This window comes from Melozone crissalis, unplaced genomic scaffold (assembly GCF_028551555.1).
Source record: "Melozone crissalis strain CALT ecotype California unplaced genomic scaffold, PUWL_Pcris_2 ptg000004l_1, whole genome shotgun sequence".
Lineage (NCBI taxonomy): Eukaryota > Metazoa > Chordata > Aves > Passeriformes > Passerellidae > Melozone > Melozone crissalis.
In genome coordinates, this window is record NW_026535782.1 from 16,560,771 (window position 1) to 16,584,357 (window position 23,587).

At 43.3% G+C, this 23,587-nt stretch overlaps 1 protein-coding gene across 2 annotated transcripts in view; it reads right to left on the reverse strand.

The window, feature by feature from the left end:
- Nucleotides 1-23,587, reverse strand: part of ST7 (suppression of tumorigenicity 7) — a 136,322-nt gene that overhangs the window by 82,137 nt on the left and 30,598 nt on the right. Inside the window, exon 1 of one of the 2 annotated variants that reach the window (XM_054273755.1) lies at nt 13,757-14,056. The exons of the other annotated variant lie outside the window; for it this stretch is intronic. Within the exon in view, the coding sequence (XP_054129730.1) occupies nt 13,757-13,778 (22 nt within the window). The 5' untranslated portion in view covers nt 13,779-14,056. Of the gene's footprint in view, nt 1-13,756; nt 14,057-23,587 lie in introns of those variants that run through there. 2 annotated transcript variants of the gene reach the window in all.

The window sequence follows — 23,587 nt, forward strand, 5'->3', positions numbered from 1 at the left end:
ACACTTTGACTCATTCATGCCAGACACCTAGCTAAGCCCTCTCTGTAGCAAATGATGCTCTTTAAACCAGATCTGTCCACCTGAAACTGATAAATATGTTTTTATAGATTTACTAAATTTATTTAGTGCACCCTTTCATGCTCAGGTAACTTCTCTGGCATGCTATATGGGCTGTAATAAAAAGGAGAGCACTGTGTTTTGTACAGCTGACCTGAGCTGAGGACTGTAAAAGACTAAATGCCCAGGAAGAATCTGAAACACCAAATATTGGAAGTGATCCTACAGCACATGAAACATGGCATGCTTGGTCATTTTCTCCACTGTCATCTACTGTGTTCTGAAAAATAGGAAGGAAAATTGAGGTAGCTCTTCAGCAAGTTTGTAGTACACATTCTGAAAATAAAGAGATTTTGCAGAGTAAATTCTTTCCATGCAGTAGGAAAGTCTCTGGGGGCCATACTAGTGATGCTGTATGGGGGGATATGCCTGTGCTCAGAAATCCAAGTCCTGAATAAGAAATGCCAGTTCTGCAGCTGGAAGCTGCAGGAGATCTTGTCAATAAGCAGATACTTTTAGTTATTTTCCCCGAACTACAAGGTGCTAGACCTAAAGGAAGAAATGGACTGAGAGGGATCTTACCATAGATGGGAGCTAAAATGAGGAGAGGCATCACTACATAGGGCATTAATGCATCTCAAGTGTTCATTAGAGAAAAGAAAAAATGGAAATTCCTCATTTTTACAGCAGCTGAAAGTAGCATGGCAGCTCATGGGAAGGCACTGCTGGTACCCAGGCTTACTGCTGCCATCAAGGCTGAACAGCCAGCAGGACTAGGAACAAGCAAGACTCCCACTAAACAGCATCAGGTGGTTTCTCTCGTCCCCAGCTCCCACCCGGCCCCAGTTTTGCCCTTTCCTGCTCGCTCTGCTGTTAATGCACATCCCACTGCTAACGCAGCTCCAAGCGGCAGCCCGAGCGACACGGGAGCAGCATCACAGCCCGGCTGTGCCCGCTCTCCTGCAGCACAGCTTGCTTCCCCTGCTGGAGGGGGAACCATCTGGGAAGCAGAGCAAATGCTCAGCCACTTCATTGGTACTTTCAGTAAAATAGACCACAGTCAAGATGGACAGACCTAGAGAAAATCACAGAGGAAACCATCCACCATTATCAGGGAAGGAAAACAGAGCCTGCTTCCACTCCAAACTCTGAAAAACTGGAAAATAAAACAGGAGCTGCGTCCACCCCTCCAACCCTGGAGCATCTCAGTCATTGCAGCTTCTAGAACCACCCCACTCCTAGAGACCCTGCCCCTCTTCCCACCCCAAGCAGGAGCAGGGCTCTGTGGATATGATGAATTCTTGTTTCTATGGCAGTTAAGAACAGTGTGATATCCTTTAGTAAGGCAAATCATCTGCCACCCACCTTGTCCTCTAGATACTGGAATAAAGGGAGACTGATGGCTTGTTTTTCATTTCTAAAATGGCCTTGTTTACTAAAATCACTTAAATAGCATTGTAAACAATTTATGTTTTACATTTTAAGGATGCCTCTTGGTTTCTTCATGGGAATGGCAGCACTCTTTAAAGAAGGATGGGAGGGACTAAGAAAGCCACCATCAAAACTGTTCATATCTGCCCCCTTCACTCTCCCTTTCTTACACATATACACTTACACTCCCCCTCTCTTACACATATACAGCACACATATCTATCTGCCATACGAGATTTTAGCTCTTACACTTGCCAAATCATCCACAATTCAAGAATTTACTATTCCAGGATCTTCTGTGTTGCAGATCTTCTAGCTCATCACACCTCAATTTTCTTGTTATTTAAGAAAACTGATGATCTGACCTCTTTCTTCAGCTTTCCAACCACTCTTTTCAGTTTATTTCAGTCTCCCTGGATCAGCCACCTGTGACTGATTTTGCAACAGCTTGCAAAACGTATTTTGTGCTCCGTTCCTGTTTTTGTCAGAATCTCCTAAGTTTTAAAACTAGCTCAAGTTTAGTATTTAGCTCCTGAAGAGTACATGAAGAGTAGGCTGTTCACTATAAAGAGTTACTTTTATACTACCTTGGACAATGGCTTAAGTGCTGACTACTACAGATAACATCATCAAAAAGGCAGCCTTTCTCACCTCATGTTCTCAGAATTGTTGATGCTCTGCCACTATGGATCAAGAGAGATGTCTCTAGGCCTTCTCACCAGCAAGCACCCAAGGGAAGCATGGCCCTGTCCATGGGATGGGCAATTAAGTTCCTAGTACCTGTTTTCTTGGCATCCTCCAAATACATGTATGATTATCTCTGCAGAAATAGCACCAAAGGGCTGTCTGCACAGCAGCAAGATGAAAGAAAACAAAGCTATTCATTTGTTATGGTTAGAAACTGCAGTTCATCTTTGGCAGATGTGAACTTCAAACCCTTTATCAGAGGTCATTCCTGCTTGTCAAGAAACCTGAGAGCACAGGAAACAAGGTGATATTTCATCTTGAATTTCTGAAAACTACAAGGAGTCTCATGGAAGGCATTATAAACAAAAACAATACAACACACTGTTATTTTTATTCTAGTATTACTACAAGACAATTGACTTGCCTGTATGCATGTTTTGATGCAGTATGTATATTCTTGTACAGTAGTTCATAAGTACTTTCTTATTTTAGTTAAGGAAGTTTACTTCAATTAACCTTAAACCCACACCCTTTTAACTCAGTCTAGTCCTAATTGAGAATCTGTAGGGTTTTTACACAATCTTAATTAAACTTCTTTTAAAAAGACACACTTTTATTTAAACCCAAGTAAGAACACATCAAGACAAGCCTTGTAAGAGATAATGTACTATTTTTGAGAATAGCAATCACAGAAAAGATTGATCTCATGAATCAGCCTAAACTCTTAAAAACCCAGCACAAAGATTTTCAATACCCATTTAGTACAATTTGCTCATTGCTCAAACCCACTTTGATATGCTGTCCCCAAAGAAAAGGTGACTAGCTGCAAATGACCAACACACAAAACTCAACTGCAGTGCATCAACTGCTGTTTTTGACATTTTTTGCACATTAGTGCCCTACTAGCTGGTATGAAATAATTTTCAAAGATAAAACATGAGTCCATGAAGGCTGTTCTTTACCTTGGATTCATTTATAAGGCCCTGGAAAAAGCAACTTTATGAAGAACAAAGGAAGTTATCACTACTTTTGCTTATACCCAGCTCTCTATTCTTCTTGCAAAGAATGAAAACAAACAAAATGTTGGAAAATAAGGTCATTTTTATAATATTTTAAATATTTCTTCACAGAATCATTTAGGTTTGAAAAGACCTCCAAGATCATTGAGTCCAACCTTTGTCCACTTGATCTCTACCTTATAAACTTAACCATGGCACAAAGTGCCATGTCCAGCCATTTCTTGAACCCCTTCAGGTATGGTGACTCCACCATCTCCATGGAAGCCCATTCCAGTGCTTTCCATGAAGAAATTCTCCCTGATGTCCAATTTGAACCTCCCCTGGCCCAGGCTTGAAACCATTTTCTCTTATCCTGTCACTGGTTGCCTTGGAGAAGAAGCCAACCTCCACTAACAGCAGCCTCCTTTCAGGCAGCTGTAGAGGGATAAGGTCTCCCCTGAGCCTCCTTTGCTCCAGGCTAAACAACCCCAGCTCTCTCAGTTGCTCCTTACATGACTTTTGCTCTCAGCTTTCCACCAGTTTCACTGCCCTTCTCTGGACAAGCTCCAGCACCTGAAAGTCTTTTTTAGAGGGGACCAGAACTGAACAGAGCACACCAGGTGTGGCCTCACCAGTTCTGAATACAAAGGGACAAAGAATGCACCTGTCATGTCCTTGTCCTATCATGATTATCTCATTTATCAATCATTTATAGATTAATATTAGTCTTAGATTACTGTTAAGTTTATTTTGATTAGATTTTATTCTGCCTATAATCACTGATAATTTTAGTTATTATTTGACTGGATGTTCTCATTTTCTTCTTCAAAATTATTTAATTGGACTATTTCTGTGAGTTTGGATGTTAGAAAGCAAAAGGACAGCCAGATAACTGTGATTCAGTTTTAGAATTTAATTGCTGAAATAGCTGTGCATCTTTTCCTTTGAAAGGTATTTTCTGACTGAACTTCAGAAATGAAGACAGGACTAATGGCCAGATTTTAGCCAATTCAAAAAGAAAAAACCAATCAAAAAACAACCAAACAAAATCCCTAGAAAGCAATTTGCTACATCCAGCAGATGATCTCCAGAGATGAAACTCCAGTTTCTGAAAGCCAGCTTGGCAGTATGATCTTCCCTGCCTTGTACATAAGGCAGCAAACACCTAAGTCAGCTGCAATGCAGGCTCCCCATGGCACCTCTGAGACACCTCCACCCCTGTTGTGTCAGTATGTCTGAAGTGCTTCTGGAGATGAAAGGAGAGTCCACTTTTCTATTAATGTAAACTTCTGGCCTACTGACATACAAGGATAACAAGACTTACTGCCTGCCAGGGTACTGAACTCCCTGGCAAGAAGCAGGAAGACTACAGCTTCTCATCAGCAATGACATGCTATATAGTGAGACAGCTTCAGGCTTTCCTTCACTGGGAAAAAAAATACTTTAATTTTGCTAAACTAGTCTGTTAAAAACAAGGCAGTTGTAGCTTTAACTAACAACAGCTGTCAAAGTAAAATAAATAAATAAATCAATAAATAAATGTACACACATATATTACACACATAAACAAAAACTGGCAGATTCCTTTTAACTCCTTTGTCCACAGTTACATTCTTCAATGACATAAAGATGCTTCTTTCTTCCTTTGTAAACCAAACCAAATCAGGAGCACATACAAAGCCGTGGCCTAGGGGAGAATAGCTGAAAATGCAGACACCCATATTTGCTGCCAGCCTGCAGACAGCAGCTGCTGCCTGCAGCGCCTCATCCGACAGCGCCGGCGCTGCACTGACGTTCCACATTAGAGAGTCATACTGCTTTGTTCCCTCAGGGGAGCCTCTCTGTTTAAGGGGATACTATTAAGGATAGCAAATTTAAACATAAGCCCCTTTTTTGTCTCTTTGTATAATTCTGCGTGGATATTTATCTGTATTTTATGGAAGAATTAATTGAATGTCACCATAGACGCACAAACAAGACAGAACCTAACTAAATGCCAGGCACGTAGTTCACCGAACTGCTGCAGTACAGAGCACTGGTTTGAAATCTACAGCTTCATTCCTCTCTGACAGGCAGCCAAACCCCACAGAGACTCTAAGCCATTAGCATACATGCAATGCCCCAGAGCAACCAAATGAATGTCCCTCTGCATCCAGACGGTCACTGTGATGCACAATGCCCACAGCAGTGCCACCTCCCTGCTGTGCACGTGTAGCCTAACACAGCAAGAACCCCAGCTGTGGAAATATTCACACCTCTAAAGGTAAATTTAAAAAAGGCCCTCTGCAAAGGCCTTTGAATGCCCATTCTCTGTGGGGACAGACCACTAGTGCTTTATCCTGAGCAGTCCATTTAATCTCTTTGTTATCCTAGCTGCTGCATCCCTATGGGCTGGGAAAACACGCCCTAGTCCCACTAGGATGTGGTAACTGCAAGTGATGTAGTATGTCTTATTTAATACACTTGAGAAATCCTTCATCCCACTGCTATCTCCTTGTGCTATTGGAACATTCTAAAGTCTGAGAGAGACATCTCCAGCAGGTCAGCAGTTGTAGAAGAATCTGCTCCTGCTGGTACTGGCACAGAGCTGCTCTTCTGTCCTGTGACCAAGGACACTGTATCCTCCTGTGCGAGGTTTGTGCGTCAGGCCTCTCACACTTGGGTGGATTCCTAGAGGAACTTCCACTCCTGATTGTGATGCTTACAGTTCAGATCTTGCTGCTTTTTATCTGTCTGCTCACTTCCATCATTTGGAGCTCTTCTCCATCCAATCACACAGGCAGCCTGATTATCACCCTCTTTGCTCTGTACAGCTTATCTGGAGTTATCACTGCAGACCATGCAAGCAGCAGAGGATGCAGAGAATAGCCAGGCTGATACATGTTCCAGAGTCAGAGGAATGCTTTCTCCAGCTCACTTAACCCTTAGCAGACCTTTGTGTCCACCCACAGCCTATAAAACAGATGGACTGCCTGGCCTCATGTCTGTGGATGACAAAGTACATGGGATCTTCACACAAAATTTGCCTTGCTTCCTTGCCAGCTAATTTGACATTTCTCAGCTACTGTATTCTCTTTGATAACCTAAGCAGTCTGAGAGTGTTTTATTAGCAGATGGTTTGAATGACTCATGATTACCTACCCCGATGAAAATACAGCGGCACAATTTACTGTTGCCACTGCAACAGTCCTAGATCCCTTACTAATGACAGTAATGAGTGCAGCTGACAGGAAAAAAGGTTAGTGGTGCCAATATTTTCCACATTCAGCTCTTTCAGTAAATGCTAAATGTATCTTTTTAGCATCTTTCAGTATTTCTTATCAGGATGCTTTTTCTTTTGCGACCAGCACTATTTTTATTGTGCTAAGTCAGTTCAGAATCAATGTGACTCTTGTTAGGTATCTACAAGCCAGTGATTTATATAATTGAGGTTCTGCCTGGGATGGTATCTTCTTACAGCAGTTTTTCCTTCTCTTATAGCAGTGGTCTTACAACTGGAGTCTGCTGCAATTTTCTGACCTCCCTGGAGTTGTAATAGATGCCCTTCCTCTCAGAACTTGCTTTCTAGTGGTGTCCTCATCATAGAATCCATTACTTCACAGTAAAAATGCAGCTAGCACATGAAGCAAAAAAAATATCTGGTCTCCTTTTTCTACTCCCATCCAGGAACTTTTAAAATATGTAATTGAGTACATTTTCCTTTTGCTGCACTTGCACAATCACAACTCATCAACATTAAGACTATATCCTCTTAAAACTTCTTCATGTACTATCATATGGGTACTTCCACACTCAAGAGAGTGCAGCAGGAAATCCAAATGCCCAACAGCTTTCCAAGACTTTAGCTCCTAGTGGTAACAGGAAAACTGGCACTTGCTAGAGTGATGACATAAATGAAATCATCACTGCAAATTGCAAAATCACTGGGCTAATGAGTGGCATGGTAAACAGGAGAGGTAAAGGGGATGAACAATCTTTCCACTGACCATCTTCAATACCTCCTCATGGCTTTCTAGGCTACAGACATTTTGAGGACAAGGCACTTTCTTCTAGAGTTCCTTCTTACCCTCTCTCATCCTTCTTCCCTACTCAATCAAACCTTTAAAAGAGCTACCTAAGGGCTATACAAATGTGGAAAGCCCCCAGTATAGCTATGTATTTTCTCTGACAAGCTCACTGATTTAGTGTCACTTTCACCTTAGGCTCCTGCTCTAGGCTGAAACATGATCTAGCACATTTTAAGAGTCTGCTCAGCACCTCTCTCAAAGCTTGTATGGAGGAAGACCTTCCAGCCACTCTATTTCTCAAAGGAGGTCAGAAATATCATACTTTAATTTTGTATCACTGCCATGTAGTTTCACAAGAATTTTCTTTCTCCTGTACTGATCACAACACCTCCAAGATACCATTTCCAAATGAATTTTTTGAGAGCCCTAAGAAGTTCTAAAATACTTTCCATCTAATTCTGTGAAGCAACGGCACATTTCTGGTCTAGGCAGAATATGGCTTGTGTTCCACTCCCAGTTTCTAGGCATCTTAAATTGATCTCTCAGAGTTTCACCTTGACAAAACACACCAAAGTCAGACAATTTTTCACTCAGCTCCACCAGATTGTGCGTAGCAAGTTTCCTTCTGTAGATGTCCAGCTCATTTGGTTAATACAGCATCTTATCCTTTTCAATAGGGAACATATTGTCATTTTTAAGATACTTTAATTTCATATTATACACAGTGACCTTCATATGAAAGGGTCTAAATGGTGATGTTACATCAAAGTGATTTTCACCAAAGGGGAAAGAAATCCATTAATCTAGAAAAGCTGGAATACTCTGTCCCTCTCTATTCCACATGCTTTTCTCACAGCATTTCACAGACCTTTTCTTGCTTCCCTGAAGTGAACAGGTGCTTCAGGGATCAGCCAGGGCATTTTAGCTCAGATGAAAAATGATGGCTTAGATTCTTCTGTGAATATTTTTTTTTGCTAGGCATACCCATTAATTATCCCCAAACTGCATGAAACACTATTGCTTCTACCCCAGCTCAAATAATATGACAGAGTTTTCACTGCATGTACTGCACTTCCTATCTGGGTCACACAGCCCAAAGGGACTCTAATAATCTTTCTGGCGTCCTTGGTCATAAAGATCTTTCCCTATTTCTGGTTCTGTAAATTACACTGGTCAAAGCTGAAGCTTGTTTTGATCTCACACCATTCTGCAAATATGCAGATTGATTGAGCTTTATCTATCACTGGCTCTAACTAGGAGATTGGTCCTGCTCTGAGGAGGGCGCTGGTCCCTTCAAATCCAAACTATTCTATGATTTTTGTTTTAAATCTGAAAGACCTTTTGTCATCTTTGGTCATTCACAGACTCCTCCACTAATTATAGTTCATGATTTAGCTAATGGCGAGGACCAAAAAATGTGACAAGCTGAAGAAAAGCCTGTAAAGTTCCCTTCATGTACCTTCAGATTTCTTCCCCATTGCAGAAGCTGTGTGGACACAGCTGCCTGGGAGACCATCACTGTATTCAAAACTTTACATCAGAACCTTGCAAATTCTAAACCAGAGAGACAGGAAAGGTGATCCAGGGCTGTAAGAGACAAACCACCAAAGACTATCAAATTCATGAGTCATATCCAGCCTGTGAGATGTCTCAGCCCACTTTTTGTTTTTGGAGAAAGAAAGGGCAAGGTGCACTTAAACTCTCCCAACAGCTGCCTGCTTGTGAACAGCTCAGCACAGTGAGTTCAAATTGCCAGTGATGCTGTCTGAGTAGGAGGGCTGAGATTCAAGCCCCTGTCCTGAGCATGCAGTCGAGCCTTTTGGAGACCATATCTCAGGCACATAACAAGGTGTTATATAATAGCTAAAGGAGTTAGAGAGCCCTCTCTTATCTCAGGTTTGTATTTTTTAAAACAACATTCATTTAGAAAGTAAGAATACTAGCACACAGTCACCCCTCAAAATCCACTGTACGTGGGATGTGAGACTACATTTTCTCGCCAAGTATCTTGGAGTTTCACTGAATAATTTGTCAAGTTATTAGAGCTCCTCAACCTCAACCCCTTTCATAACCCAGGTTTATTCTGGCATTTGACAGTGGTGTAGCTAAGCCTCTCTTTGACCTGGTTCTGCAATATTTACACCAGCTCTGGCTCTACAGGGAACAACAGGAACCTCAGCAGCTACATATATTAGTTTAAATTTACAACTTCTGGTACTTTCCGTAACCTGTCTTTGGCATACTGTTGCCTGAGAAACCAGTGTAACATCATTCAGGAATTGTGGCTGTACTTACTGCTCTCAGCCTTTTAGGATGGCAGTGGGCTATTTATGCTCAAAAAAGGAGTTTTTTGGTCATCTGCTGTTGCAGTGGAGCCCAGTCTCACCAAGGCTGCTATCTCCCACCAGAATTTCAACAGTCATGTCCCACCCTTCCTGTGCTGCTGCTCATCTAACCACCCCATGAACAAGCTGGCAGAGCCAACATGCTCAAAACCTGCAGGAGTGGCCAGGTTTTGGCTAGCTCTCCAACAACTGGGATGAGTACCAGCGCTGGAAACAGAGGAGGCAGGCACATCACCAGGATGGCAATCAGTGCCAATCAGATTGTTCTTCACCTCCATGTTTGATGCCAAGATCTTCCATTTCTCTACGGCTGGCTGCTGCTGTTTTGCACAAGTTTATAAGGCTACTTCTCTGATGCAATAAATCACTTATCTTGGTGTAACCCTTCCCATTTGTTGCATCTTGGCTGGAAGAAATTTTGGGGAAAAAAGTGCCTAGGAACAAAAGCAGTTCCTGAACAGACAGAGCAGAAGACAGTACAGTGAGCCTAGCACAAGCACAGAGGCTTTTCCTGGCACATTTGAGTGAGCAAGGTTTCTCATTCCCCACAGCAGTCCTCAGCCTCCCCACAGAAAGCCTTCTAGCATTAACCTTGCAGCAGAGGAAAGCTCCATTTCCCTTTGGATTTGTGTTTCTCTGGCCCTTTGGTCAGCTCTCCTTTGTTTCAGAGCCCTTCTGCTTTCCAGAGTGCAGTTGCTGATCTACCAGACAGGGACCACCATGAGTGTCTCCCAAACAGCCCAGGCTGGAAGAGCATTTCTCAGACAAGCCCCCTATAACCCCCACAGTGCAGTACTGCTGCCAGGTTACATGAAGAGATGCAGCAGTACTGAGAACATCACCTGGGGCTTTCACAGCACAGATCTGGGCCTTGTAACAGCACTGGGGCAAGCTCCATGGGCATATGTGTGTGAATCCTTCCTTGCAGCTTCCTACTGAGCTCCTCTGGGTAGCTGAAGCACACGGGGTGCATATTCTCAGACATGCACAAAATGGCTCTCTGAGCCTCCCAGTTGTTTCACAGGCTCTAAACTGCATCCTGTCCCATTCCTCACCAATACCCAGTCAGATGTGATGGAGCTGCATTCCCCTGACCTCTCCCAGCACTGGTAAGCCTCACCGACTCTGGCTGCTCTCACAGCTCAGTTTAATTTCATATTATACACAGTGACCTTCTTTTGTCTCTCCTGGAGGCCTGCAGCTGCCAGTATTCCTAGTTAGACAAGGGATGCTTGCTGCTTATTTCTTCTGGGCTCTTCTCCCTGAGATGAGGGTGCTTGTTTTACTTGTGGGGACCACCTCATCACTTGTTCAGAGGTCCACCACTTCTCTGCTTTGGTGCAGCCCTACAACACCATTTCACCTTAAAAAATACTTAATTCTCAATTTTTTATCAAACCAGATTACCTCCTACAGAATGTGAAATGATTATGGTGAGCAGACAAATCTTTCAGGTCAGCAGGAGTGGTGGGATGGGATGAAAAGCTGCCCCCCATGCACAGAGCCCTCCACACCTCCCTGGCAGTGCATCTGAAGATGAAGCCTCTCTGCCACATATGTTTCCTGTGGGGATTATAGAAAGAACATATGACCAATGGAAAATACTGACCAGGACCCCATGGCAACTACCCTACCCTCCCACAGTGCCCTTGCACAGACACTTCTTGGGGTTTTGCTTTGCACACTCTATCCTTGCTCATCACGTACTGGGAGTGTCAGCAGCTGTTTGTGCATCGCCTGCTGCCTTATCCCCCTTTATGGGCTCTTGTCAGCGGCTGTTTGTCTTTCCCTGCATCCAGGAGGTGATAAGCAGATGCCTGTTCCTACAAAGACTCTCAGACTATCTTTTACTGCCCTTCTAACGGCTGCTAAAAGCAAAAAGAAACAAACAGGATTGCCAAAGGAGAGTTAGTTTGACATTTAAAATATTTTGATACTGAGTGAGACTAAAGGTTCTGAACCAGTATTTGCTTCTGACCATTCTTCTTGGCTTTTTAATCAAAGCAGAGAGAAATGAAATCCTAAATACTAAGGGTAAACAGCAGGATTAAAAAAAACTGTAATCTGCTCATTTCATGCTTTTTGGACAGCAGCAGCAGCAGCAGCAGCAATGGCTTCTGACATATTTCCAATGTCCAAATAATGCGGACTCTTTTTTGTCTTATTTGATGCTCTAGCCAGACAGAAACATTAACAATTAGTAGCACTGTTATCATTTGACAGCCTGGAAATATGAAGACGACAGGAGGAGAGGGAAGACAAAAAACCTCTTAGCATTTTGACTGAAGTAATTTTGATCCGAGCTTCTTTCTTTGCAAGCAAAGCCACTGTTCCCCCAGCAGCAGCGAGGGCAGGGCTGGTTCGGCGAGCTCTGACCCGCACGGGCAGGGCAGGTGAGCGGGGCAGCACCAGTGACCCTGCTCTCCTCCTGCCTGCAGAACCTGGCAGCAGCAGGCAAAGGGACCGCCCTGTCCAGCCACAACAGGAACTCCTGGGCTCAGGTTCAGGCCTGAGCAGAGTTCAGGGGAGTTGGCCACCGCACTGCCCTCCTCTTCATCTGCCCAGGGAGTTCAGGCAGAGACTGACCGTAGCCTCTGCTCAAATCTATGGCAACGAGCCATGTTCTGTTTAATCCCATTTTTAAAAGCAAGAAATGTTTCTAGACCCTTCTGGGAAACAGATAGTGGCTGATATGGAAGCTTCCATTGCCCTTTTCTAAATTGTGGGAACCATGGAAACAAAAGCAGCCACAGCTGCTGGTGCACAACCCCTGTGACTTTAGCCAATGCACCTTGTAAACCAAGAAAGGACCACGAAAATGAACAAGTGCATCCTATGGCTTTCTGCTAGAGGACAGGTGGGGCACAGATTTTATCTCAAAGCCTGTTCATGTGCATTTTGCAGAAATAGAGCCCACAGACACAGACGCTGGGGCTCACAGATCTGTCAGGGTGAAACAGATGCAGCTACAACATTTGGCATCTCTGTTCATGCTCTGATGACCCAGAGCTGCAGACATGTTTACAACTGTGCATGAAAAATGCATCCCTAAACAAAAGAAATCTAAAGGCAAATTTTGTTTTTATGCTGCCTGACCTTGACTGGGTGTTGTGGCAGAGGAGGGGGGAGCTGCCAGAGCCTGGTCACAGGAACAATTAACCCTTTGGGAGCAAGGGGTTCGACAGCCAGGAAGGCATAATTATGAGGCATCCCAATGCTCTTGTAATTTCCTAGGAAGAGATGAGCCACAGAACAGGTCCCAGCCCAGAAGTGTGGAGACATTACACCATGCTGGATGTGACAATGCTCTAAAAAAGCCATCCCTTCATATCCAAATGAGACATGTTTTCAACACCCAGTACTGTTTTGTGCACAAAATACAGCATGAACCAACTGTTTTCTGTTTTTCCCTCATCCAATAATCACTGGATCAGACTGGTCCCCACACAGCCACACTGTCACCAGCAACATTATTTATACATAAACCCCCAGCCTTCCTCTGCAGCCGGATTTGCCAGGTAGGTAATTGTTGTTCCCATCGAAGCAGAATTGGCTTGCTTTCAATGACATGCATCTGCACTGCTATTATACAGCAGACCGCCTTGGTTAAGATTTTCCAGCACAAAGATGAGGAAGAAAAAGAATAAATGTTCCTTTTCTTTTGCATTTTTCACCTCATATTTAGAATTCCACCTAATTTAATTGTGCATTCTGCAGTCACAAGGGGGAAGGGGGGAAATTGCAGAGAAGCTTTTTTTCTCCCACAGACAAAAATGAAGTAAATGAGATAGGCATGAGATAGCAGTCTTTTCCTGATGGTTAAATCACTTTCCCCCAGCTCTCACCCATCTGATACTGCAGCATTCTCAGTCGCCAAATGCACCATCTGAGCAGTGCATTCATTAGAGTGCCTGCAACTCCTGATCACTGACAGATGCGATCTTATCAACTGCCACATCCAAGGAAAACTGCCTTTTCCCCCCAATCTTCCAGTGGCCTGAATTCAGCAGCACTGACAGCCCTAGCTCCTTGCTGCTTGCATCGAGGATGCACCCACGGCTAGCAGGTAGATGCTTCCCCTCCAGCATCCTCCATCCCTCCATAAGCAGGCAAGGACCACAGCTTTAGCCAACGACCTACGGCAAAGAGAATGCAGCGTGGCGGGTACAGCAAGGATAAAACAAGCCCTGTTCTCACAGAAAAAGGATGTAAATGGGATGCATTTACTTACATGACGATTCAGTGCCAAACATGGCTCGCCTCAGATGCTGCTATTTTAAAAAGGAAAGAAGAAAAAAGAGTGGAAGACAGAGGGAGCGTATGAGAGAGGGGATGAGACTGCTACACAGCAGGGGTCATGAAGCCAGACAATGCAGTCCAGGCTATCCAAGCTGCCAGATTCTGCTCTCTCCTCCTCTGCTCCGCTCCACGCCGCAGACAGCTTTTCCTTGCAACCGCAGGGAAGGAAGGTCCTTGTACAGGAAGCAAAAGGCAGGAGGCTGTGTTTAAATCCGCGTGCTAAGGGCAGGCCGCTGTCCTCTGTGCGCTAGCGGCGGGCAGGAGGGCTGTGAGCCGCAGACACCGCACTCGGCAGCCCCGCTCGGCCGAGACAATAGCGGAGCTGTGCACACACGGGATGACGTCAGGACACCGCACAGACCGACTGCTGCTCACCCAGCGCTCGCAGGGGGCCTGGACACCGCACCGCCGCTCGGATGGCAGCGCCTTTGTCACAAGGAGCAGGGGACAAAGAGCCAGACATCTATTTCCCTCTGTGATGCTAAAGCTCCCGCCCGGGATGGGAATGCTAGCAGGAAAATAGCTGCCTTGAATTCAGGCTGCTTTTCTCAGCTGCACAAGATGCAAAGCGTCTCTGTGCAAACAGAATTAATTTCAGGGACAAATATCCTAGTAAACGCCACTTATAGCATTTTCAGTAAAGAATAACCCCAAATTTCTGTCACAGATTCTCTTTATTATTTTTCCCTCAAAGAAATACTAAACTCCTGGTCCAGTCTACACTCCAGACCTAATTTTCTCATCAAAGTGTTACCGAACTGTCTCTTTTACTTAAATTTATTGTCAGAATACACTGTAACAATGCTCTAACCACAATAAATGAGTCACACATCTAAATAAAAATAACAACCCCAAAGCACACTGAATTCAATGATAAAAAGGCATCCTAGCAACCAAAGAAATACTGTCCTTAATTTTTCTTTATTCTTCAAAACCAACTAGATCTAGTGTGCATCTGCTAGTGCATTTTTTTAGTGTACTAAGCTTATTTTTTTCCCGACATTTAGTAATTGAAAAATGTTCAAAGAAAGCCCTAAGCTTGCTCCTTCTGTCCTCTCACAAACAAAAGGAGTTGCCTGTCCTGTGCTGGTGAGAGCAGCCAAGCAGGAAGCTGATGGCTGAAGATACCAGTCATTGAGGGTCATCCATAGAATGGCTGTCGAGAGGGGACAAAACCAAGAAGGTTTCTGCAAAGTCTCGCTGAACACGGACATGCAGTTCCCAAGATGTCAGACACTGGAAAGTACTGCTGGTGTATGAGGAGAAAGGACACAGATGCAGGTCCATTAAGGGAAGCACTTACAGGCAAGCAACCACTCCTCCTCCCATTTCTCAGTTTTTGTAGGTTAGCCATTCCCAAACACTCCTGCTGCTCTGCATGCCCGGGGGGGGGGGGGGTTTGTGCTGTTTGCAGAACACCCAAAGCCACCATGAGCAGCAGGCCACACAAACAAGAACTACTGGGGGCTGGCAGCACCTGCCACCTGAGGATGCTGGAATCATTAGGGAACCAGGGAGGTGTTGGCTGGGAGCACTGCAGCCTGAAGGACAGACTGGAGAGCAGCACATGGGGTACAGAGCCACAGCAGCTCACTGCTAGGCCAGTCCCTCTGGTCCAGGGGAACGTGGTCCCAAGCTCACAGAGCATGTATGCCCACAGACATCCTCATGGACCCTCAACAGCCCCGTGCTGTGAGACAGCAAAGAGCACCACAGGCTGTACAGAGCATGACCTTGTGCTTCCCACAGCAGTGGGGGGCACCTACAAGGCACACCAAGCTACTCTCCATCTGTTGGCACAAAATGCTCTTCTGCTGTTTACTCGCTTTCCATTCCACACACTGAACAGTCACTTTGTGTTCTGTGCACACCATAAGAATAATTAGGGCCACCGAGCTCATGGCAACATTTACCTGTATTTCATTGCTGAAAGAAAGTCAGGAGAGAGGCCATATCCTGTGGTGAGACATCTTACAACACTTTCTAACAGGCAGATTTTAGCCTCCATCTGCACACAGGACATCAGTGCTCACAATCATAGTGACTCAAATCAACCCACAGATGTCCTAAATTAACCAGATGTCCTCAAATATGTACTTAAGCACCTGAATTAATAGCCTAGCTGCTCAATTGTCATGATTATTTGAAATCACATGTATGGATGCACAGCACCAAGAAGCCATGTCCAAATTGGCTTTGACCATGATTGTGGCATAAATTCTCTTACAAGGACTGTAGCTTTGCTGCTCCCAGAACTGAATTAGTTATTTTAACTATTTGGAGAAGTGAACACTTCCTTCAGTCAAAACAGGTTGATAAGAAGCTTCAGCGCATCAAACAGATTAGGTTCTGGCAGGATTTTCCAGCAACTGGACTTTCCAGCAACTGAAGCAAGTTCACATAAGAAATGGGTCTCTTATGTATCTGTAAGCCTCCAAGCATCTTTAAACATAGGTCTCTGGAACAAAATCCCAAGTGCACTCATGCAATGGCTGAAGAATAAATTCTGCTCTGATGAGCAGATCTGACCTTCCCACAGCATTGTTTCCAAGGAAGACAAAACCTCAGGGCTCTTCCAGCGACATCCTTGAAGGTGTCAAAGAGCCCAGGCCCTCTGCCAAGTTCTCATTACACTGACGCATATAGGTAGTCGAAAAGCCCAAACAACCCATGCAGTATCTCTGGAAGGATTTAATAACAATCTATTTCATTAGTCTTAGCCTTGGCAGCTCAGTACGTTGCCTGGTGGGAAAGGTGACCTACTACAGGCTACTGAAGGATTTTCTCTGAAATTCTTTCACATTTACCTAAAACATTTTGTCAAATGACTTTAAGGAAGTGTTAAAATCTGTTTCTGACCTACTGCTCTTTTAAAACCATAACCTTTCAGTTTGCTTGCTAGCAGAATTACAGATTTGTTTCCAATGCTGAATATTGATATTGGTTTATACTGCAAAGAGTCAACAAATGGTTTTTCTCTCTTATGCAGCAGCAAAGATAATGTAATTGGTGTACATAAAATGTCAAAGGAAATCTGCAGCCAGTATTGCTGGGATTTGCTTACAATGTGCACAAGACATTGTTCAAGTATTAGATTAATTTACAATGTTTTTTCATACATTCCACCACAAACTAGCATTAAATATTTAAATCAGTAATATATGCTATGCAAAGCTGTCTCCTCTACATTGACATTTTCCAGAGAAAGGAATGTGCTTCTCAATTACTGCAATTCCTGGAGCAGATATCTTTATTCATTACTTTATCACTGCAGAAAAATAATACTCATATTTTACTTTGTTTTCTAAGGACACATGTGTCTAATCCCTAAAGCACAGTTTGAGTTTTAATAATGAAGCTGGATAATGAAATGTTAAAATTTTTATACAGATGTAAATTTCTGCTTTAGAGTAATTTCTTTCTGTAAAAATAGTGCAAGCAGGAAATTTGAGCTACCAACAGAGGCAGCTTTGTACATGTGCCTTATGCTGATCCATTAAAGCATAAATCTTTATTCTCTTGTCACCAGAAAAATATTTCATTTTCCATTTAACCTTTTTCACAGGAGAAACTGTGGAAGCAGGAAATAAGTCCATCCCACCTGTGATGTTCTCCTCTCGTACTGCCCTGAGCAGATCACCTCCACAAGGGAATTCTCACCTGCATCCTTCCCAGAGCAAGGGAACGGGTCCTACACCTTCAAGTCTCTAAAGGGGAAATACAGGATACTCTCAATAAGCCTCAAAGTGGGTAGGAATTTTTATTATGTTAGTTAAACTTGCCTTTCCTTACCAAGTCCCCTGTTCTGTGTTTTAATGCCTGAAAACTGATTTTTTTTTTTATGACAATGAAAAACTTAATCCATTTAATGTGTTATTGGAAACCTCTGAGTGACTCTGCAATGATTCCACACCATTCAGCAACCTCCAAAAGGAATTTATTTTGCTTGTAGTAATGTTAGTTACCCCCTCCTAAAAATGCAGTGAGACCCCCAGCAACCCACACACTGTGACAGTCTCCAGCCTCTATAGGTATTGTCAATTCTGGCAGCAGTAGCCACACTGATTATTCATTAACATGGCACCCACAAAATACTGCAAGGTGGTTTTTTATGCTCCCCAAAAAAATGAAATCAAACTGCAGCACATATTACAGAACTGCAGTTCTTTGGCTTTATGCTCTGCTCAACTTTGCTGACCCTAATTATCTTTAATAAGCATCTTTGGTGAAAAAGTCGACGACATGATTACATCAATGTAATTCAGTGTGGTGCAACAACTTCAGCTTCTTATCTCACAGGGGCCTGTATTTAAGGTACAAACAACCCCCAAGTGATCAAAAGGAACACCCTGCACTGATGCTCTACCATTGAGTCCCCCGTGCAGAGGTGCTTCCAATACCTCCATCACTAAATGAAGCCAGTGTCCCAAAAATGGCAACTTTGGAGCTGTGGCAACAGAGAGAGGGATCATGAGAGAGAGAGCTGGGATGAGGACAGCCTGACAAGCCCTTCCCAGCAGGAAAGCTGGCAGCAGGGCAAGTCCAGGGGGGTCTGCCAGGCTGGAGTACAGAGCATTCAGGGCCAAGTCAGGCCAAGGAAGGTATGTTCCACTGGCATGAAATGCCTCAATGCTGTGTTTGTACAAGGCCAGCAAGATTCCACACGGAGCTGTGCTGGACAACCAGGAGCAGCTCGGGAGGTAAGGAAGGCTGACACAGGACCACAGCACACAGCTGAGACAGGGAGACAAAGGGACTGGCTAGCCAAACGGGAAAATATCTCTGAACATCTGAGCTGTCTGAAGTGCTCAGTGTTCTTCTCCTCACAGCCTGGTCTTATCACATTTTTTTTTATGTTTTCCACCCGCATTCTCTCTGTACAACATACCGTTCCCTTGTTATGTTGGCACAGAAAGGAAGGAGACTGCTGGCAGTAAAGAAGTTCAGATCTTTGTCCTGTTCAGCACAGACAAAGGATTTTATACCAGACTGATTCACAGACTGTAGGGATGTTTTCCTGTTTTTATTATTATTTGTTCTTGTGCTGATTTTTAAAATATTTCTGTGCAGCCCATATTGCATTTATACAACCCCGTTTATGTAAAAATTATTTTTCTTCATAATTTTTAGGCAATTAATGTCTAAAAAAATTAAGCTTTTTGAGTAAACATATACATGCATACTCACACAAATAACAAGACAGACTGAAGTACTTTTTGCCACCAAAAAAATATTTTGCATCAGCATTGGTCCTTACCTGAGAGATGAAGTTCAAAAGACAGATTTCTTTTCAAAAAAGAGATACAATGAACTGTAATAATCAATTATTACATTACTCTAATGCCTTTCAACATCTCTTTTAGTGAAGATCTTCGCTTCACCACAGCTCTGAACATGATTACTGCAAGCCAGTCACCAGGGGGAGGAAGAGGCAGCTCCCAGCAGATGCTCAGCCATTAAAAGAGGAAGTTTTTTGTGTTTTGTCTCTCCCAGGCCACCCAGCCATCTGAGGCACATCTAATGGACTTAATTTATGAAGTCCTAGCAGTTATGAAATGGTAGAGTATTACACACAGAAAACTGTATGTAAAGAATATAAGAATATTCATGTATATATACATGCATATAAGAAAGAAAAAAAAGAAAATATATTAGCCCAGCTTAAGCACCTAATTCTAGAGTACAACTGAGACTGTGGATCATGGACAGGTGTCTGGCTAGATGTCTTTGCACACCTGGCACCTGGTATCAGGCAGTAACACAACAGAAGGGTGTTCCCACTCCCTACAGCAGAGGATACCGAATGAATCGTCAAATTTCTACAAGTTCCATTGGATCATTCAGTGTGAGACTGGTAAGAAAGGCAAAAGTAATTTTGTAAGTGGCAGAGTACAGATCACCTTTTGTATAATATTGTCAAAAGTGTAGAATGGTGATTCACTTCTTTTTTGTTTTGGTTTGGTTTTCAGTTTGGTTGGTTTCCTTTTAAACAAAGAACTGTTTACCCACAAATATCTAAGACAGTTACCAACACAGTGTGACAATCTACTCCTAGTGTGCAAATGACATATCAAACTCAAATGAAATGTGATATTTTTTCAATAATATCAAACCCATGGTTCATCAGAGCATGTGTAATGTCTTGTTAAATCCCGAGAGAAGTTTTTTGTTCCAAATGCATGCAGCTGTATGATGAAATGGGGCCACAACTGTATCTGAAAAACGTTCCAGCAGATCACACCGCTTTTCAGCATGAACCAAAGGGAACTTGGAAAAAAAGGAAGCAAATAAATCTTCAGTGTTATTTGTTAAATTTATTTGAATAACAAGCAATAGCTTTCTAAAATAATAAAATATTGGAAGAAGACAATCAAGGTGTTTCTTTTCTACACTGAGGGAAATGTTTTGGATTTTTTTTTTTTATGTTTGTGGGGTTTTTTTGTTGTTGCTGTTGTTAAAGTTTTTTTTCCTTTTTTTCTTTTTTGTATCCTAATTTCAGGTCATTTCCAAGGATCTATACCACAGGCCTGCACATGAGGTAGATATGAAAGTTTCTAATGTCAGAGCGAACAGAGGTGGATAACAAATTAAAACAAAGGATTTTAAACAAACTGTCGTGATTTTTATGTGACTCTGAGGGACCAAAAATTAGGATTAAGGCCAATGCATAATAAATCACTTGGAAACTGGAATCAGAGGGAACATGTGTGCCCCACATAAACACAAATATCCAATTTGTATGTATAAAAATGAGAGAGAGAGTAGCAAGTATTGCCAACATTGCATTAAAATCTGAATTAAGAATGTCTGATCTAATGCCAGATCTTCATGATTAGCAGAAAGTTTGATTGTTGAGAGAGGAAGATCAAATTCAGATTACTTCTCAGCCTGAGTAAATGCAGTATGAGCATTCAATCTGGCATTACAAATAGCCATGATTTCATCATAAATACAGGAAAAATGAAGGACGTCTAAGCCTACAGGAGAATACTCACAAGACCAGGTAATCACATCCCTGCTGGATGGGTGAGTGCTGTGCCAAGCATACTCCCTAGCAGATATAAAGGACCCCATAATATAGCCATGGGGAAAAAAATCAACTCTGAGTTTTATTTCTGTTTTCCCATATGGATACTCCTGTGCATTACTGTGAATGAACTGATACTGCAGCCACAAACAGAACATAATTGCAGAGTCAGTGGGGAAACTGAGTCCACTGGAAGCAGTTTGACTAGTTACACTGCACATTTCAGGATTTCAGTTTTCCCAAGATGCAGCATTTTGGTGGTGTCCCAGCTCCTGACTCCAGGGGTTCCACTCTACTTCCCATCAGCACCAGCCCCAGACTGGAGATCTAAAATTCTTTTCTCAGAATAAAAAAAACTAACCGCACAGCTGGTAAGTGCTTGTATAGCTTGATTATCATAGTTTTTCTTGACCAAGGATTGCTTCTATGAGTCAGAGAAACAACTAAAGCAAGACGCCCTCCTGATCCTGCACTAGGATCCATGTTAGGTTGTAGTAGCACTGACATCCATCCATCCATCAGGATCCAGCCACAAAGCCTGGGCACAGCACCCTCATCTGCTGAGCACTCAACACCAGAAGAATAAAACTCCTCCTGGAAATGCAACATTCTGCAAGTTGTAAAAAAGGCTTATGTGGATAAGGGCTAGCCTGAGGAACAAATGTATGGTGAAGAGGAAGCCCCAGCAATGCACTTAAGTACTGTATCACTGGCTTTTAGGAGAAGAAGGCTCTTAAACTTGACAGACACCCTGGAAAAGTTCTCCTGAACAAAGCACTACAAAAAACGTTAGGCTTTTAGTCGTGGTAATAGAAACCTCGTGTAGACAATTAGAGGAAAACAGTGGAGATTGAAAAGGGCAGTGGCATCTGCCCTGCTCATTACAATGAAGTGTACCAGCAGCCTCCTCACCTGACACCAGGCAAAAATGCACAGACTCCTGAGTCTAACTCCATGTGGAAACTCATCTCAGGACACAGAGCAGACACCTACCAGGAGCTCACAGCACTAACTGGTTCACAGGGTTCCTCTCACAAAGCACAATGAGGCATCAGCAACCACAGCTTGCTCGTTCTGCCTGGAGATGGCCAGTGAATGAACACCATCGAGAATCATGACTCAAGACAGGTCAGATGGTAAGTGGCACTGGCAATTTAATGACAACTATGTGATCAGCCATTATAATATTCAAGTGTCTCAGAACTCTGGTACTAATAGAGGGCCATCCTCTGAGAAGAGCACACTGCTAGGGTGCTGGTATCACCCTTTATGGCCTCTCCCCTGGAGTGGTGGAACCCTCAGAGCTGCTGTATTTCACAGCATAACAGGAGAGAGGAGACATGGAAGTTACAGCTCCAGTCTCCACAACATCCATCCCAAGGAATTCCTGGTCAGCACCATCAGAGAGCACTGATTTTCTAAATTAGTTTCGTTCTCAGTTGAGCAGTTGCCAACTTCAGCAGTGCCACTGGCTACAGAGAGAGCACACACAGCATAAGGTTTGAGCAGCTCAGGTACAGACATCTACACAGAAGTGCCTCCTGTGCATCTGGGAGTTTTAGGGGAACCACTGGAAAAGAAGATGGCTATGCTAATGTCAGGGGTCCCATAATTCACAGAAGAAAATGTAGATTCCCTGCAATCCAAAACTGCTTTTAACTGTGGACTGTTCTATGGGTGTTCCCCCTGAACAGGTCCCAGAATGATCAAGTCATCTAAAGAGCAGCTGCTCAGCTGAGAGAGACACCCTTTTGCCCCCTGCAGCTGAAGAGATCCTCACAACATCAGTGATCTCCTGATACTTCAAAGCACTGTGACACTTCCCTTCCTTCAATGCCAAGGCAGATTCAAGGGCTTGCATTCAGTACCAGGTGGCACACTGAGTTTATCAACTTCATCAGCCCAGGCAGGAAGGTCATGCTGAGAACAGTTTGCAGATACAAGAAGGTGATAAAATCACCAGACATCACTTCACCAGAGTAAGTCTTCCCTGCCATCTGAGACATGCTACCTCCTAACAAATTTAAGCATGGACACACAGTCCTTTCAAGTAGAAATGTAGGCCCTTCCTACATAGCTGATTTGTTCATTTCATACCACCTAATCAGTTATCAGACCAGGCTGAAGAGCTTCACCTTGCAGCAAAGCAGGAGCATATGGCTCTGCTCAGCATGCAGGGGAAGGAGATCAGCCATCAGCCTTTAGATGGCCACCAGCTCTGCTTAGTGCTGTTTGCTGTCAGTGTTATTTATCCACTTGAGCTTCTGGCTCTGTTTACACTATAGCAAGTACTGTTTGATACCACTTATCCTTCACAGAAGATGGTTTGGTGATTGGCCAAAGCACAGCCTCAAGCACAAGGACTGACTTGCCTCCTGTATTCAGTGGGTTAAGGCTGCCCCTGTGGGCACCACAAGGGCAGAGGCTTGTGGGTCCTTCAAACTTCAGTCAAACAGCAGGAGATACACATCTTGTGTAAATCTTTCTAAACAAAAACTCTTGAGAAAATGTAGTCCAAAATAAAATACAGAACATTGTGTATTTATTCACACCAAACATCACTGGAAACTGTACACTGGATAAATGCAGTCCAGCATGGCGCCTTCTCTGACCTCAGCCTTCACATCTCTTTATAAACTGGCACAAACAAGACTTACAGGCCTAATTACTTTTGTTGCTAACGACGCATTTGCTTGAAATTGATACAACACACTACAGATCGGGAAAAGCAAAGGG